The sequence below is a fragment of the Phaethon aethereus genome (genome assembly GCF_964289735.1).
Source record: "Phaethon aethereus genome assembly, chromosome: 2".
Lineage (NCBI taxonomy): Eukaryota > Metazoa > Chordata > Aves > Phaethontiformes > Phaethontidae > Phaethon > Phaethon aethereus.
The window spans coordinates 125,734,287-125,750,225 of record NC_138582.1 but is presented as its reverse complement, the minus strand read 5'-3'; the positions used below and the strand labels follow the sequence as shown (position 1 = coordinate 125,750,225).

General features: G+C 40.8%; 2 protein-coding genes across 2 annotated transcripts in view; both read left to right on the top strand.

Moving 5' to 3' along the window:
* CMTM8 (CKLF like MARVEL transmembrane domain containing 8) overlaps positions 1-8,040 on the top strand; it is a gene marked incomplete at its 3' end in the record, with an annotated part of 36,357 nt that extends 28,317 nt beyond the window's left edge. Inside the window, exons 2-4 of the mRNA XM_082015022.1 lie at positions 1,185-1,358; positions 5,652-5,768; positions 7,957-8,040. Of these exons, the coding sequence (XP_081871148.1) occupies positions 1,185-1,358; positions 5,652-5,768; positions 7,957-8,040 (375 nt within the window). The remainder of the gene's footprint in view (positions 1-1,184; positions 1,359-5,651; positions 5,769-7,956) is intronic.
* A 3,935-nt stretch (positions 8,041-11,975) lies between these two features.
* Positions 11,976-15,939, top strand: part of CMTM7 (CKLF like MARVEL transmembrane domain containing 7) — a gene marked incomplete at its 3' end in the record, with an annotated part of 28,450 nt that continues 24,486 nt past the window's right edge. The window contains exon 1 of the mRNA XM_082015178.1: positions 11,976-12,759. Coding sequence (XP_081871304.1) covers positions 12,601-12,759 — 159 coding nt within the window. The 5' untranslated portion in view covers positions 11,976-12,600. The remainder of the gene's footprint in view (positions 12,760-15,939) is intronic.

Here is a 15,939-nt window from a genome sequence, read left to right as displayed (position 1 = left end):
GATTGTCCAGCTATGGCTCTTGTCTGTTAAGTAAGTGTGTTGCTATTTGCTTTAGTTTTGTCTTCCTTCCCTTTCTCACTGCTAGGTGGTTTCACCATAGTCCAGATAGCAGAAAGAGATGAGCCTTGTTTCAAATACAAGAATTTTAGTTCCCACATGACTCCAGTAAAGTGTGTGTGTTGGGGGTTGGTTTATTTATTTGTTTGGTTTTTTAAGGTATAAAATATCCCTTTCTTTTTATAATTAAGATTTTTCTAATTGCTGGACAACTTGCAAAACACACAACTTTTCTTCCTGTGGCATATGACTTTACTTCTGTTTTGTTTGCTCCTCATCCTTCTTAATGCATTGGAGATCACCTAACACTAGAGTGTTTTGTGGAGTGAGTATGTTAAAATCTCTGGTTCATGTATTTCTTCATGTCTTAGATATGAACAGATTGCTAGATTCAGGATCAGGAGGGAATTCTTTTCCCGAGACTGGTTTGCCTGAGGACTTTGCTTGAGTATGAGTTCTTGTCTAAGTGACAAGACCTTAGGGTCAGGTCACTTGGGAGATCTTTAAAGAACTGTGGAATATAATGACATTCCCAACCTGACCTGCTCTGGTCCGGCAGCATGTTACAGTGGCGGTGGCTGTTGATATTTTACTACTACCTTTTATAATAAGGTCCTAGAAGTTGTTTTGTCTCTGTGGTACTTGTCAGTCCACAGAGCAGATGTGGACCATTTTGAACCAGGTCCCAACTATTCAGTTACCTGTGACTGTGACAGATGGGACCTGAAAATCCCAGTGGTCCTTCACAGGCTTCTGTTCCTAAAGTGACTTTGTTGACTGCAAAGCAGTAGTGTTTACCTTCATGCACATAAGCTAGTAGGCTATAATAAGCAATCCTTTTGAGAGCTAGCTGTAAAGCCGCTGCAAGTATGGCTCCATAATAGTTAAAGGTGAGCTAAATCAACACCGAGATAGCTCATTCTGCCTCTCCCTTTGTGACACCCTGCCACAGCAAAACTAGTTTTCTATGTTCTTTTTTGTCAGATGAGTATTCTGTCGGTGTAGCATCCCAGCTCAGCTCACCAAATGGTTATGTGAATGGCAGTGGTGTCATTCCTTGACCTAGAACAAATGTATAAGGTCTAAGACTGTGTAACGGTTTTCTTTCTTCTCCATAACTTTTGCAGGTATTGGGGCTGCTGGTGTGGACCCTGATTGCTGGAACAGAATACTTTCTATATCCAGCCTTCGGCTGGGTGATGTTTGTAGCTGTGTTTTACTGGGTTCTCACCGTCTTCTTTCTGATCATCTACATGACAATGACCTACACCAGGATCCCCCAGGTGCCATGGACCACAGTGGTAAATACACCCATTCTTTGTTGTTCCATGTTCGCTGGGTTATGAAGAGACTAAAATATTGATGCATTCTATGGGTGTAGTTAACCAACTGTACTTGTGCTTTTTGCAGATTTTTCCCTAATTACTGTGTGGCTGCATACCTGCAGTGCTTAACCTTCATACCACCCAGACACTTTAAAAACACTTTTCCTATGATGTTTTGCTGTTTTGTTCAGAGGTTTATATAGTGACATGATTCTTAATAAAGTGCGTGTGACTGATACTTATGCACAGTGGCCCCTCTTTCTCCCTGTAGTGATTATGTCCCGTGAACAGTGAGTCTGTTGCTGTCTCTGAGCTAACAGACCTGGCCATATGGCTTAAACAGCAGAAATACCTACTTGAATCAACGCCATGAATTGGAAGTGGGACCCTGGCTCTTAAAACATGAATCTTCCTCTGCTAAAGTAAAAGCAAAAGTGGTTCAGAGATAGCACCAGTCTGACATTCTATATACGGACTACTGTGAAAATAGTACTGAAAATCAGCGTTATATGTATGTAAAATATGTGCCATGTAATCCTTTGCTTTTAGCTCAAGACTCAATGCAAATCAGATAAACAGCTAATGTAATTACAGAAAAATTTCACAGGCACTTAAAATTCAGATCCAGTTTCTGTGGTTTGAACAAACCTGGCTAGCTGTACCGCTTGACAGTTTATTTTTACATGATTTTCATAACAGGCTGGTGTTCAGGGTAACAGATCCTAAAAGTCATTGTCATCTCAGCCAACTGGCTATTTGTGACCCATCCAAGAATTATGATAAATTTTAGCTTTGCATTTGTCTGATACAATGAGATACGGGGTTTTTTTACTAGCTAAAGATTACTGACTAGAGTTATGTTATTTTTATGATAAAATACATTTGACTTCTGCGTTGCAAACAGCTTGTTATCGGCTATATTGTGTACGTGACTAAAATTGAATACTCTTTTCGTCTTCCCATTTGCTGCTGTAATAAATAGCCAGCTATAGCAATTACTAATAAGAACAACGAGGATTGTGTTCAGATAGCTTCTCCATTTTCAACTTTCATGACTAGCAATTACCATTAAGTCTATAACACTGCTATAGAAATGTTGGATTATTTCAATTACAGCAGTAATGTGTCTGGGTACATTTAAAGGTATGGGGGTTTTTTTTCCCGATTGCATTAGATGTAAATACAGTACATTCAAAGGGAAAGCATCTTTGTACCCATTTGGATACAGCTTTTAGTCATTACCCCTCTTTCATCAGTTTAACACTATTATCAGATAAAAGCTGCACATAAATGAGTTGCCCCAATCTCTGTGGTAGACAAGCTGGAGTATTTGATTTGTTTCTACTTCATCTTGAGTGTGTTTCTTGCTGAACTTTGGAACTCTGAGTTCCAAACATATTGTAGATAAGATCACATAAATGTAGGTCCAAAAGGTAGTCTCCTTTTATAGTAAAGGCAAATATGAAGAGAAAATAAATGCAAAATAAATAAAAGATGCTTGCTTTCTAGCTTGTTTTGCCTGATGGTATTAAAATAGCTGTTGGGAACAGCCTTTGAATTGGACCTCTGCCACTCCTGGCTGGCCAAGAGATGTGTTGTGTCTCCTTTCAGAGAGATGTTGTTAATGTACTCTTTCAAGAGAGCATGACATACGCCTTTTTGAGTGACACACACTTTTTTGAGTGAGTTTACACCCACCTTCCCCCTGTTCTCTGAAGTATCCTGAATTTCGGTCTCTGCTAGTTAGTGCTCTGCCTCCTTAGGCAACAGTTAGCTCAAACTGTGCCAGTTCTATGCAGTATCCAAAAATTATATCTGGACTTCTCTGTCATAAATCCACTTTTTGCAGGTTAAGCACATTACCAAATTGCTTAAGATGCAGTTACTTTTACTGCAAATTAACCCAAAGGATGTGCTTCAAAACTGACTCTCCTTAATAGTGCAAGTTCTTTGCTAAAACAAGCTTTTAAAATCTGGTAAATTTGAATTTAAGAAGCAGATGGTAATTTAGCATGAACCATTTGGTTTGAGTAATACCAGTGGCAGTAAAGGCCCAATCAGCTTGCCTTGCATTCCATCTTCCCCAACAGTGTTATTTCCCAGAGCAGCACTTCTCAAAAATTATGTGCTTTTTTCTTTCCTACGTGACAAGATATTGCAGGGATTTGTAGCTTTCTGGGGTAATTGAGTCTTTTTGGAATGGGAAATCTAAAAATAACAGCAACAAATACTCTAGGCAATCAAATTTGGAGTTTGAAAATCAGAAGTTGACCTGAACCTGCCAATTGTGGGCATCTTATCCTAAAATTGAGAGTTTTATATTTTATTACTGTGATGCTCAGATAAAACAAGAGAAGTGGGATCTGTGGATAGAGATAATACCTTTTATTAGGTAAACTGCAAGCATTTATAAGTGTATGAATAAAACCTCAAGTGCCAGGCCTTGGATGCCATCTGGGTACTGAGGCACTGCCCTGGGTTCCCTGTGGAAAGGTGGGTAAGTGGCTCTTTTCCAAACGCCCTGAAGTTGCAAGGACTTAAGAACCACAGGAGGACGTGTATGTCCTTCAGCCTGCTCTGAAAACTGTAAGAAGGCTTTTTGCCTGGGACGTCTCATACAGGCAGTGGTGACCTGAAGACTGACATGTTGACAGATGACAGCACAGCATGCTGCTCTCTGGAGGGGCCTGCAGTTGAGGAAGCATGTGTTTGGGGAATGGCTTCCCTTCAGGAAGTTTTGAACCTTGTGTGTCACAGGGGCGTGCAGCAGCGGGCTAGACTCCACAGAGTCTGAAGTAAACTCTGCCAGAACCAAATATCCTGGAGATGGATGTGAGGAGCTTCCATACCAACCACTTCAAGTTGTTGATCCATGCACGAGGGAATTGCTGATGCAGATACAGCTGTTGTCGCTGTCTTCTGAACTTCTCTTCTTGGGCTGCAGCTCCTTTTTTAGATTCTAACAGAGTTGGCAACTGGTAAATTCAACAGTGAATAACTGGCACATATTCCTAGCATCCACTGGGTCACACAATGGAAATTAATAATTTGGATCTGCACCAGTATGGCAACAGAGACAACTGGGGCAACAGAGTTAAGGTTTATGATATTTGTGTGACACTCTGGAGTGCAAACATGGGGCCAGAAGCTGAAGGGAGCATATCATGTACAACATTAGGACCTGGTCTAACTTGAGTTACTAATTCCTGCCATTGCAACTAGGTGCAAAGCATGTCACGGGTATTCCACTTAAACATGGCACCAGTGAACTAAAAGCACATTTTATGGCCAAATTCGTATGCCATAGACAATTAGCAGAGTGGAGTTTTGGGGGCCTTTTTTTTTTTTTTTTAAATAAGAATGAACTTTCTATAGATGTGACCAAGTAGTGAGTGGGTAAAGGACAAAGTATTAAAATTATGTACTTTAAAAAAACCCAAACCCTTATGCCTTTTTATCTGTATTTCATCTTCTTAGACTTCCATTCTCCTTTCCTTCCTTATTCTCTCACATGCAAAACCCAAACAAGCTGTTATTGTTTGTTCTCTGTAGTGTTATGTGAGATCAGTGTTACCTGCTTTGCTTCTCTCTTAGTAATGAACATAGGTACCCTGAGACATTAACTCTGCTCCTTGGAAGAGAAAATGCAGCACCTGCCATGATGGGTCTTGATGACCCATGTAGTCCATTCAGACTGTCCTCCTTGTTTTTATCTGTCTCCTCCCAAAAACAGGCAGAAGGGAAAGGTACTGAAAGGTGGAAGTATAGAACTGAAAAAATTACACCCTCTTTATCTCCTTCAGAAGTGGAATATTCTTAATATGCCAGAAGTTATTGATTCCTACAGTGTATCTTTGTGTAGATTAGAAATGTAATCAAATTGCAGTTTTGATTGGTTTCATTTTTTTTCCATATAGTGTCATATTGTTACTGCCTAAGACTTACATTGCGATAACTAAACTGTATCCTTATTTTCACTTTTGGAAAATCACAGTACACCAGCTTTAAGACTCTTCTGGATTTAGTGCGATGGAGAGAACAGTTTGTCCAAAATGTGCTTTAATGTTTATGGATCTTTGAAATAAGCAGTTAAATTTTCATCTTGAAGATATAAACTTGGAAGAAGCTAAAAATAGTTAAGAATGACATTTCTTGTGTACATTGCATGTGTACATTATATTTCAGAGGACAGCTTTGCAATGTTGGAATGGAAAATTATAACAAATGCATGTGTATATTAATTACTTATGTTGCTTGATTTTTCAACAGGGTCTGTGTTTTAATGGAAGTGCTTTCATTTTGTACCTCATTGCTGCCATTGTAGATGCATCTTCAGTTACCAAAGAACTGGACAGTCACAATTACAACAGCTGGGCAGCTTCTTCAGTGAGTTCATTCTTTGTTTAAATCAGTTCTATGTCCAATAAAATTCTATCAAAAGAAGGCTTGCTGGAAGGGCAGGTTGAAATGCATGCATTCCAGATTTTGAAAAGCTGCAGACTGATGTAGAAGCTCACACACAAAACCTCTAGGTATCAGTAACTTAGTTCATAGTTTTTGGAAGTGACTAGAAATTCCACCAGCAGATGACAGGCACATCAGAAAAGGCTGTAATGTTTTTAAGATCAGCCTTTATTATGCTGACTGCTCATGCTTCTGCAGTTGTCCTCTCTGGACCATTCACAAATCCTGTCTTCTGTCTGAAGCTTATTCTATACGGCCATGAACACAGACACTTGAACACCTGCTCTGTTTTTGTGTTGGGAATTGGAGAACTATGTCCCTGTCACTTCAGTGGTGTTAAGGGTCTTCTCCCCTTGGCAATTCGTAACTCTGCCACTGCTGTTGACAGGAACTTGCTTGCTGCTAGATACGCTTCCATGCTGATGCAGGTTTTATATAAAAATGCATGAATGCTTAGTGTCTCATGGGATGTCTGGAATCTCTTCTAATACCTCCTCATAGTGTTTATCTAATGCACTGTCTAAATAAGCTATTAAATGTAGATTCTTGCTTTCTGAACCCATTAAGGGTTTCATGGATGGATGTTTGGGAATTTAGCAAATGATCTATCCCCAACAGTTGTTCTCTTTTAGAAAGATTTTAGATGGAGCTTTTATTTCATAAAAAACAAAATTATTGGAAAAGAAGAATGCTACAATTTTCTATTGTAATAATATTTTACATCATCATCTACAGTTCTTGGTGCCACAGCTTAAATTTACATTAGACAAGACTCACCAAGAGCCCTCTGTTGGAGAGTTTAGATTTACTGCCTGTATGCACCCTTAGTAGTGCCCTCCTCTCAGAGCTGAAGTGCCTACTCGGTCTAGTGATGGTATATAAGCAAGAAACATTGGTAGAATCATAAAATATTTTTAGGCTGGAAGTGACATTTGGAGGTCATCTGGTCCAACTCTCTCCCCACTTAAAGCAGGGCTAACTTGTATCAGGCTACCAGGGCCTTGTCCACTTGAGTTTTGAATATTTCCAAGGATGGCTATTCCACAAAGCCTCTGGGCCTCTGTTTTTGCCATGTTTGATTACTCTCATTGTGATTTCCCCCCCCCCAATATCTAACTGAAATTTCCCTTCTGGTAACTTATGTTTGTTCCCTCTTGTCCTATCACAGCTCACCTCCAAGAAAAGTAGCATTAATCCTATTTGCAGTGTTAGCTTTATTTGGTTCAGTTACCAGCACAAAACATTCTGGTCTTATTGCAAGACCATTTTCAACATTGTCAGTTTTGAACAACATGCAGTGATTAACAGGAACGTAGCTGCTGGCACTGAATTGGATTTTATCAGTAGAACTGAAATAGTTCACAGCTGTTCTTTGGTTTCTGTGGTCATATGCTGCAAGGACTGCAGAAGCAACACCACTGATACTATGTAGTTTTAATCTTTAAACATAAAATAAATCTAGCCTGCTATAGAAGGCTCGTTCTGTAATCAGTTTCTGACAAAGTAGTGATATCTCAGCGTGGTTGTTGTCACTGTTATTTGCACTGAGGAATACCTTGATTCATCAGTAGAGAACCTCTGGAATTGGTAACCTAGTTGTCACTGCTGTTTGAGATGTCTGGGCCTGCATTTGAATCCAAGTTTTCTCTCTAAACAAGCCATTTTGATGCACAGTGTGCCATACTGAGGTACAAGTGGGCCGTAGGCAATTCCTGGAACATAGAAGCAGTGCAGGGGTGTTAGCTTGAGCTCACACTGTCCCGTGGACTGTCCCACAGTCTTTACCAGCAATTGATGTTACAACCAGCAAGTATAGGATTGGTGGGAGTCCCATCTAGAAGATCCATACTGAGGCAGTATAACGTGGAGATACGAGTTGAAATATGCCATGGTTTGTCTGCTTCTAGGCCCATATATATATTATAAGCTTACTTACACAGTGTTCACTGTGATGGACACACAAATACAAGGAGATGAGAGAGTGCCATTTTAGTCAGCCTGCTATTTCTCCTTTCTCCAAATCCCATAGGTATTTTTTTCATAGAAATGACAATGCTCTCAAATATATTTTTTTTCCTAATATATTTTTTCTTTCCCTGTCTCTCTACAGTTCTTTGCCTTCGTGGTTACCACCTGCTATGCTGGAAATGCTTATTTTAGCTTTATATCGTGGCGATCACGAACTTTGCAGTAAATATTTTGTTAAAATGAATTCTGTAGTATAAAATATCTTGAGGATTATGCTCTTTTGACAAATGCTTGGAAGAGGGATGAGGTCTTTTTGAACATTTCTGTTAGATTTGACACAATATATTTTAAGCTGAGATTAAAATTATTATTTATAATACAATATCATCTTTAGAGACATTTAACACTGACTTTGTACTGTATAATAAAATTTCATACTGCTTCTTTTAAAATTAACATGGTATTTTTCGAGACATTGTATAGATGTTATTACTAAAGCTTTAATAAATCTTACTCGGACAATGTGCCAATTTTGTAAATGTAACTTTTAAAATGTTACAGGTATACTTTTGATACTTAATGCTATAAATCAAAACTAAGATTGATACTGTCTCATTACTATGTATAAAAAGTGACATTGTGCAGAAAAAAACACTCAAAACTTTAAAAATAAATAAATAATTGACCCAACTGTGCATGTTTCGTAAACTGGGAGTAGAAGGTTCTTTTTTTAAATTTCTTTTTCAGAGTAAAATATATACAGCTAAAAATTCTGATGATCCTGTCAGTTTGCATATTCTAACAGTTTCTCACAATCATGAGATTGCTTTTGGAACCTGTTACTGTAGGTCTGAAGCTCGTTGAGGGAGTGCTGCGTCTGAAACACGTTACCTTAACAGGTTTCTCAAATCTAGCAGGCTCCAAGGCATAAGTCTAGACAAGAGTCCCATAGTGCTCAGTATTTAATCTACTAAGAATATCACAAAACACCTACTAAAGGTAATATATTTTGTTTCTCAGGGAACTGCGTTTTTTCTTTTCTCCTCAGATTAGGCCATTAATCTGTCCTAATTAAAATCTGGGCTTCTATATTTTATTAAATGATACAGTGATTAAATCCATAGAAGAATTGTCAAAGGCAGCAGTGTTAGAAACAAAGAATTTCCTCCCTCCTTTCTTGTCTACTGGCATCATCTGTGAATTGTTAGTTTAACAAATAAAGTTTTTAATTTGACGCTCATATTTAAATATCTTTGAGTCAAGATGAAGTATGACAGAAGATTTTGACTTTCAAAACAGATACCTTTGAAAATGACTTTCAAATACAAATTACCTAAGGAATTTTTTCTAGGAATTACATGGAGAGTATAAGGTTGTGATTATTTTGTGATATCATTTAAAGTTTTTTTCATTTAAAACTACTGGTAAATCTTTTATTCCTGGATTAAGAAGATTTTGACTCTCTTCCAGTCTTCAAAAACTTAGTTGGACTATTATTATCTGGTAGCAGAGAAGTCTTACTGCTTAAAAAAACTTCTTTATTTCTCCCTGAAACTAAATGGTGTGTGCTTACTTATGTGCGTGACATGCAGCAAAGAAGATTTATCAGCAGCCAGCTAATTCTGAGCTCAATCACATTTTGTTCTTGATTATCTATTGGAGTCACAGGATTTCAGTGTAAGGGAAGCCAAGGTATTATTTAAAAACCTATATTTGCCTGCAGAATGCATCTGGCCTGTACAACAAAGGTCAGGCTGTCTGCTGCTTGCTAAAATTATCCAGTTGTGAGAAGGAAGAAGGGCTACCAACTATTCATTTTATCTACACAGATAAAATGTGTCATTAAAATCCCATATGCTCTTTTCCAGTGCTGGAAAAAAAATCAAAGGCATAAAAATGATCCAAATGTCAACTGGTAAAATGTGACTAGAAATATAGCCAGAATTAAAATCTCATCAGTGATTTCTCATCAGTAAAAATGCTTTCGTAGTAATAGAAATGCTTTCTTAAATGGTATTTCATGTACCCACCTTAAGTCTGAAGAACATGACTATGTTTGCACAAATGTTTCTTGATTTTGTGGTCATTGTGATGGTCTGGTCTAAAGTCATAACCAGACAACATCTGTGGATAGAGGTAGTAAGAGGGAGCAGAGCTAAGAGCAAGCAATAGGTTTCATCCAGTTTACCAAAACCTGTCATGGAAACTGTGTTACATGTCAGAATAAACCCATTAACGAAGGACATAAACCACACTATTACCAGATAAGGAATGATTCTGGCAAAATATCTACCACTTCTCCAAGTCTTCAGTGCTGATCCTCAAGGGAAGATGTGTGGAATGTCTTCCAAAAGCCAATATGTGAGGTGAATCCTTAATTCTGAATTTTAAAAAATACGTTCTAGGCAGAAATTTGCTTTATGCCTGGCCTGGCGTTTTTTTCACAAGCCATAACTTAGCTGCCTTGCTCTTTCCTTTTAGAAAGATAATTATCTTACTTACCCTGCTCTTTCTTATCGGTCTCATTTCTTGGCTGTTCCCTCGGTACCAACCGTCTGTTTTTCAAGTGTTCTGAATATCTAGTTAAAATTGGAGGAAGCTGTACAAGCTGAGAATTATTTCTGAAGTTTGCTCCTTGTATTTCAGGCCTGAAGAAAGGCATAAGCACCCAAAAGGTTATCTGTTTCTTTCAGCACATCAGTCTTAAATACTGATTTGCACACTGACTTACGCCTTTGTATATTCTAACATTGATAAAGAAGATAAGCTAGCTGGAGTTTATCATGTAATAATTAAAACAAGGTTTGTGGCTGCAGGCATTGCTTAGTGTTCATAAGATTGAAAGAAACCTTATTTAAAAGAACAACTAGTAAGTGGTGAAATCGTTAATGAAATTCTTAATACAGATACTTAGAAGAATAAACAAAATGCTAATCAACTTGCCAAAATGAAGGCATTTGATGTTATAAATAACTTGTTTCAGACAAACAGTCTCTCTGAAACATCTAAGTCACCCACATATATAAGGATACTTGATGACAGCTTACGGCCATCAAATTTCATTTATTATGGAGTTGTCAGTACCTCTTATCATCATACATGATGCATTTAACAAGATGAAGTAAGTAGCATGAGAACTGTAATAAAAACTTAAAATTCAGCAGTATTTTAGACTGACGTTGTGCCAGTGGTTTACAGAAGATGCCTGTATTTCTGAGTAGAAAATAAGACTCTTAGTCTACTTGTATTAATTTAAAGGTATTTGTTTCACTGGGCTTAACTTGGATCAGCAGGGCCCCAGTCTTATACACAGTTTCAAAAGAAGTTAAGAACTAAAGAAGCTGAAGTAAGAAAAATATATTTCTTAATAGGAAGTACAGAAGTTACTAGAACCTTCCTCCACAGGGCTTGCAAGAAGCCTATAACTGTACATGCTTCTGAACTTGATCTGTAAGAAGAAAAGAGGGGGGAAAAAATCTGCTGTTTTTTAAAAAAAAAAAAAAAAGCACTCTTCTCAGCAGCTAGCATTTTAGGTAGATGGCAATGTTGTAGCTTTGATATCTAATGAAATTCTAAGATAAAATTTGGTGGGACAGGTAATACCGTTTATTGAAACTACTAGCTGGCTTAATAGAAGCCCAAAACAATATATACTGTTTGGTCTGTTACAGACCATTGCCTACGCTGACAAACCCTGTCTTGCTCATGTACATTATTTACACTAGCCCCTTATTTGTGTTGGAGATCATCTGAACTTACCTGCCTTCCCTCCTAAGACAATTTTAGTTGCTGAAGGAGCTATTCAATACTAAGTATGAACAGAATGTGCATCCAGCTGCAGAACAGAGCAGCAGCAGCTGGGGTTACTACTTGAATGAGTATAAAAGCAGCATATGCTCGGAGGCCCACTATTACCTCACTTGTCAAAAAGCAAAACAAGTTATTTTTAAACGTGAGGAAATCCATAGCTTCCTTTGCTGAGTTTTGTTAATATCTCCGTGTGGTTTAATACAAACATTGGCCTTGAGACATTTGGACAATCATTACAGTTTTTGCCTGCCACTGCCCATTTAATGCAAATGTTTTCTCTTTTACGAGGTCATGAATCGGGAAGTTTGAGGTTTTTTTGGCGAGAATAAACGTTGTGTGGGAAGACGCAGTTTGCAGCTCTACCTCCACTGGGAAGCACTAGAGCAGTTCTCCAAGAACATGGCCGGGAAGCTTTGGCAGGCCCCGGGGTCTGCCACCGTTCGAGTCAAACTGCTCCCCGCTGTGGTGGCCGGTCCAGCGCGGATCTCCCCTCCCGGGACCCCACAGCGGACACTGAGGCGTCCCGCTCCCTGCTTGGACACCTTCCCTTCGACCTCTGTTTCCATGTAACCCGGCTGCAAAACGGGGGGGACCGGCCGCCCCCCGCTGCAGCTGCAGGTCCGGGAAAGGTGCTTGCGGCAATGCCGGCTCGGAGCCGCGGCACGACCACCCTCTGCCTGCCCGCGCGGCGCTGCTGTGCTCAGCTGCCGGGCTCCTGCTCCCTGTCCTCCCTGCGCGGCTGCGGCGGCCTCTCCCCGGCGGGAAACTCCCGCGGCTTCTCCCCGCCCGCCCCCTCCGCGGCCCCCGCCCCGCCGCCGCACCCCCCGGGGAGCGAGGGCGGGCGGGGAGGCTCTGGGCTCCGCCTGGCCCCTGGCAGCCCCGGGGCGCCGCCGCCCGCCCCTCGCCGTCCCGCCCCGTCCCGTCCCGTCCCCCTGTCCCGGACCGGGCAGCGACGAGAGGAGCGCGGGAGGGAGCCATGTCTCACGGGGCGCGTGTGATCCGCACCGGGGTGAGCAGCGGGGGGCCCGCGGCCCCACCGGCCGCCTCCACCGCCTCCTCAGTGGGCTCGGACGGGGAGCTCATGGACGGCGCCTATTTCCGCTCCTGCGCCGGCATGCTGAAGGTGGCCCAGATGGTAAGGGGCGAGCGGGGCGTGGGGCGGCCGTTGGGACCGTTAGGGCCGTTGGCACCCTCGGCCCGCGCGGGCGTCGCGGTCACCCCGGGTGGGCGTTTCTTTTGGCGACGGGTGCGGAGAGTGTCGTCGGGGGGGCCGGGGTCGCAGCTCATTGCTGTTTTGGCCGCTGCGGTTTTACTCCTCAGCTCTCGCAGCTCGCGGGAAGAAGAAGGAGAAAAGTCCCTGTTCCTCCGGCAAAGCCAAGCGTTGCCGTCTGTCAGAAGCTGCCTTTGCGTTTTCCCAGGGCAGCGACGCGCGCTTCTGTTCAGGCGGGCGTACGTGAGCCGAGAGTAACGCTACTTGCTCCAGGTACTCTGCGGTATTATCTTGGTAACGGTAGCTAATGGTAACGATTAGTATTAAAAACTTTTCTGCCATTAATAATAATGGTAACACCGGGATGCGAAGGCACACCGTGCTCCAGTGGAACACCTCGTTCCTTAGCACGGGTAAGTTTTTGGGAGGAAGCGGGGCCGAGTGCCAGCGCCGACAGTGGGCTGGTGAGGGTGGGCACCACGGCTGAGACTGCCAGTCCAGCTGGCTCCATGCCCTGTCTTGTCAGAGACCTCCAGGCAGCCACCTAGTGACCCAGAGAGGCGTCTGGAAGCCATAGGGCTGGAAAGCAGAAATTCGAAAGAAATCGGTAGCAGAGAGCTGCCAGCGTCAGAGCTGGTGCCTTCACTTGGCTCAGTGCAGGAACCATTCCTCCAGCCAGGTATGGGGAGGATTAAGAGATGGATAAGCCGTTTCTCATTTCTGTGGCACATTCTTAGTCCATGGAGTGATTTGTTGGCTTAATTCCAGTAATGGCAGTGAATAATGACAGATGGCTAGGAAAGACAACATGCAGTGATACCTCCTCATGTGCAGTCTCATCCTGCAAAAACTTGTACCTTGACAACATTTTATGATGGAGTTGTTGCCTTCATTTTTTATAGCCCCCAATGCCTTTTTTTCCTCCCCTGCTATTATTTGTCTAGTCTTTTTTTTTTTTTAACCTGTGTAAGTTGTTAGCATCCACAGAGTCGTAAAGTGACACTAAAAGTTAGGAATCATTTTGTTCTAGGTTACAGTGGAACAATATCAGATCCTAAAATTTCTATTTAAAAGGCACCCAATTTCTTCCCGTTCATTAATAGCCATCAGCTGCCTTTAGAAGTGAGCCTCGGTAGCAAGAGACGTAATTGAATGTGGCTGGGCCTGGCTACCTGCACCTGCTGAGCATTTGTACGGTGCTCCTGAGACCTCAGAGCTGTCCCTCACTGTAAATTCAGTTTGGCAGGAATACAAACAGAATCACAGAATCATTAAGGTTGGAAAAGACCTTTAAGATCATCAAGTCCAACCATCAACCCAACACCACCAAACAGTTGTCTGCTGCCTTCCCTTGGCTTGGGTTGTTCCCAAACCATCGCGTGGATCTGGAGTATCTTTTCAGGAGACAAACAACACTCTTTTGAGCGTGTGTCTGCATTGAACCTGAGGTCCTAAAATGGTAGATTTGTGCTTTGCTGATTAGCTAAAAGTCTATTTATCCTTTTGCTTTCACCACTGTTGAAAGAACAGTTCCTTTTATGGTCTAGAAATACCTAGTCCTCTCTGCTCTCTGTCCTGCTGTGGTATTGCTACATCTATGACGTGTGACTCTTAACAGCTAGTGCAAGCATACTTATTTGTGATGAAATTTCAGGTGTTGGTGCACATGTAAAGTGTGCGTGTGTACTTGACATACTTTACATATTTTTGTGTAGTTTTACGTAATACTTCACATACTTTACATAAATTAATACTTCATCAATGCTGTTCAATATCAAATTCATCAGAATTTAAGCTAACGGCTTTCTGTGGTGACTTTAACAGAAGTTAAAATAATGTAAATTAGTTCCCTTTAGCACTCTTTCAGCTTCACCTTCTTGTATTTTCCCGCTTTCCAGCTTGCCTGTAAATAACATCAGTAAAAGTTACCTCAGGTATTTAAGGAACTTTGGGCAAATTATTTTAATAAGGTATCACAATAGTGTCTTCTTCTCAAGTAATTCCCTAAGAAAACTAAATGTTCGTACTGCAGTGTGTAGAAATAACGAGGATAGGTTGGTTCTAGATCAACTCCTGCACCCAGTAAAATAGAGTTAAATATTTTCACGACTCTCCTTTATCTCTTCTCAGACATATTTCCACTATATCTGTGGATCCATTTGTATTAGCGTTCAGTTCTTCTAGTAAGAAGTGTTTTCAGTATCTTTCTTTAAAAGAATTCTTTATGCTAAATCTATAAACATTCCTGCACTAGTGTTAATGTGGCTGGTGGGACTGTGGTCTTACCGAGAAGGAGAACCATTATGCTGGCAGAGGACAAAGGTAAGGTCTTTTGGGCTAGACATATATCACACTAAATTGCCTACTGGGCCTGTGACTGGTTGTGGTTATGAAGAGGGAGCACGACTGTTTCTGTTTTCTCTTTCTTCCCCAATCCCTTTTACCAAGAAGGAAATGATATGAGAGAACAAGAAAGAAACAATTCATCATTTACTGTAATGTTAAGGGCTGTTTGCAGTGCTTACAAGCTAAAAAAAAAAAAATTATTGTATGTATATGTGCATGAAGTAGTTCTAATAGATGACATCAATAAGCTATGGAAATTATATGAAGGAAATAGAAGATAATGTTACAGCTGTTCTTCTGTAAGAAAGATCACAACACGAGGACTAAAAACTCAGCAATCTTTGACAAGATGAAGAGATTGTGCAGCAATCTCGTGATTACTGAGTTGTTGCTACTATCTACGTTACCAGTGCTTTCTTTTCAAATTCTGGGTGCTGTGGTGTCTAGCATAGAATGAAATTAGGAAGCAAAAAATGTGTTTCCTGCCTGTAAGCCTACACAAATTCCTTTACATTTTTGCTAGAGAATTTCTTTAACCTTGCAGAATGATTATAGTTTTGAAAAGGTAATGCCTTTTATGCATTGAGTTCCTGGCTTTCTAGTGCTTAGGGAATGGTCTGTAAATATTTTGAAAATAAAATGAAGGAGAAAACATAGTTCTGTGACTTTTGTATTTTACATGGCAGTAAGACAGTTCGAAAGCTGTTTTTCAGGCGTGAGTATTACTAACGTAAGTAGGGGCTCCATTTTCAAAATACT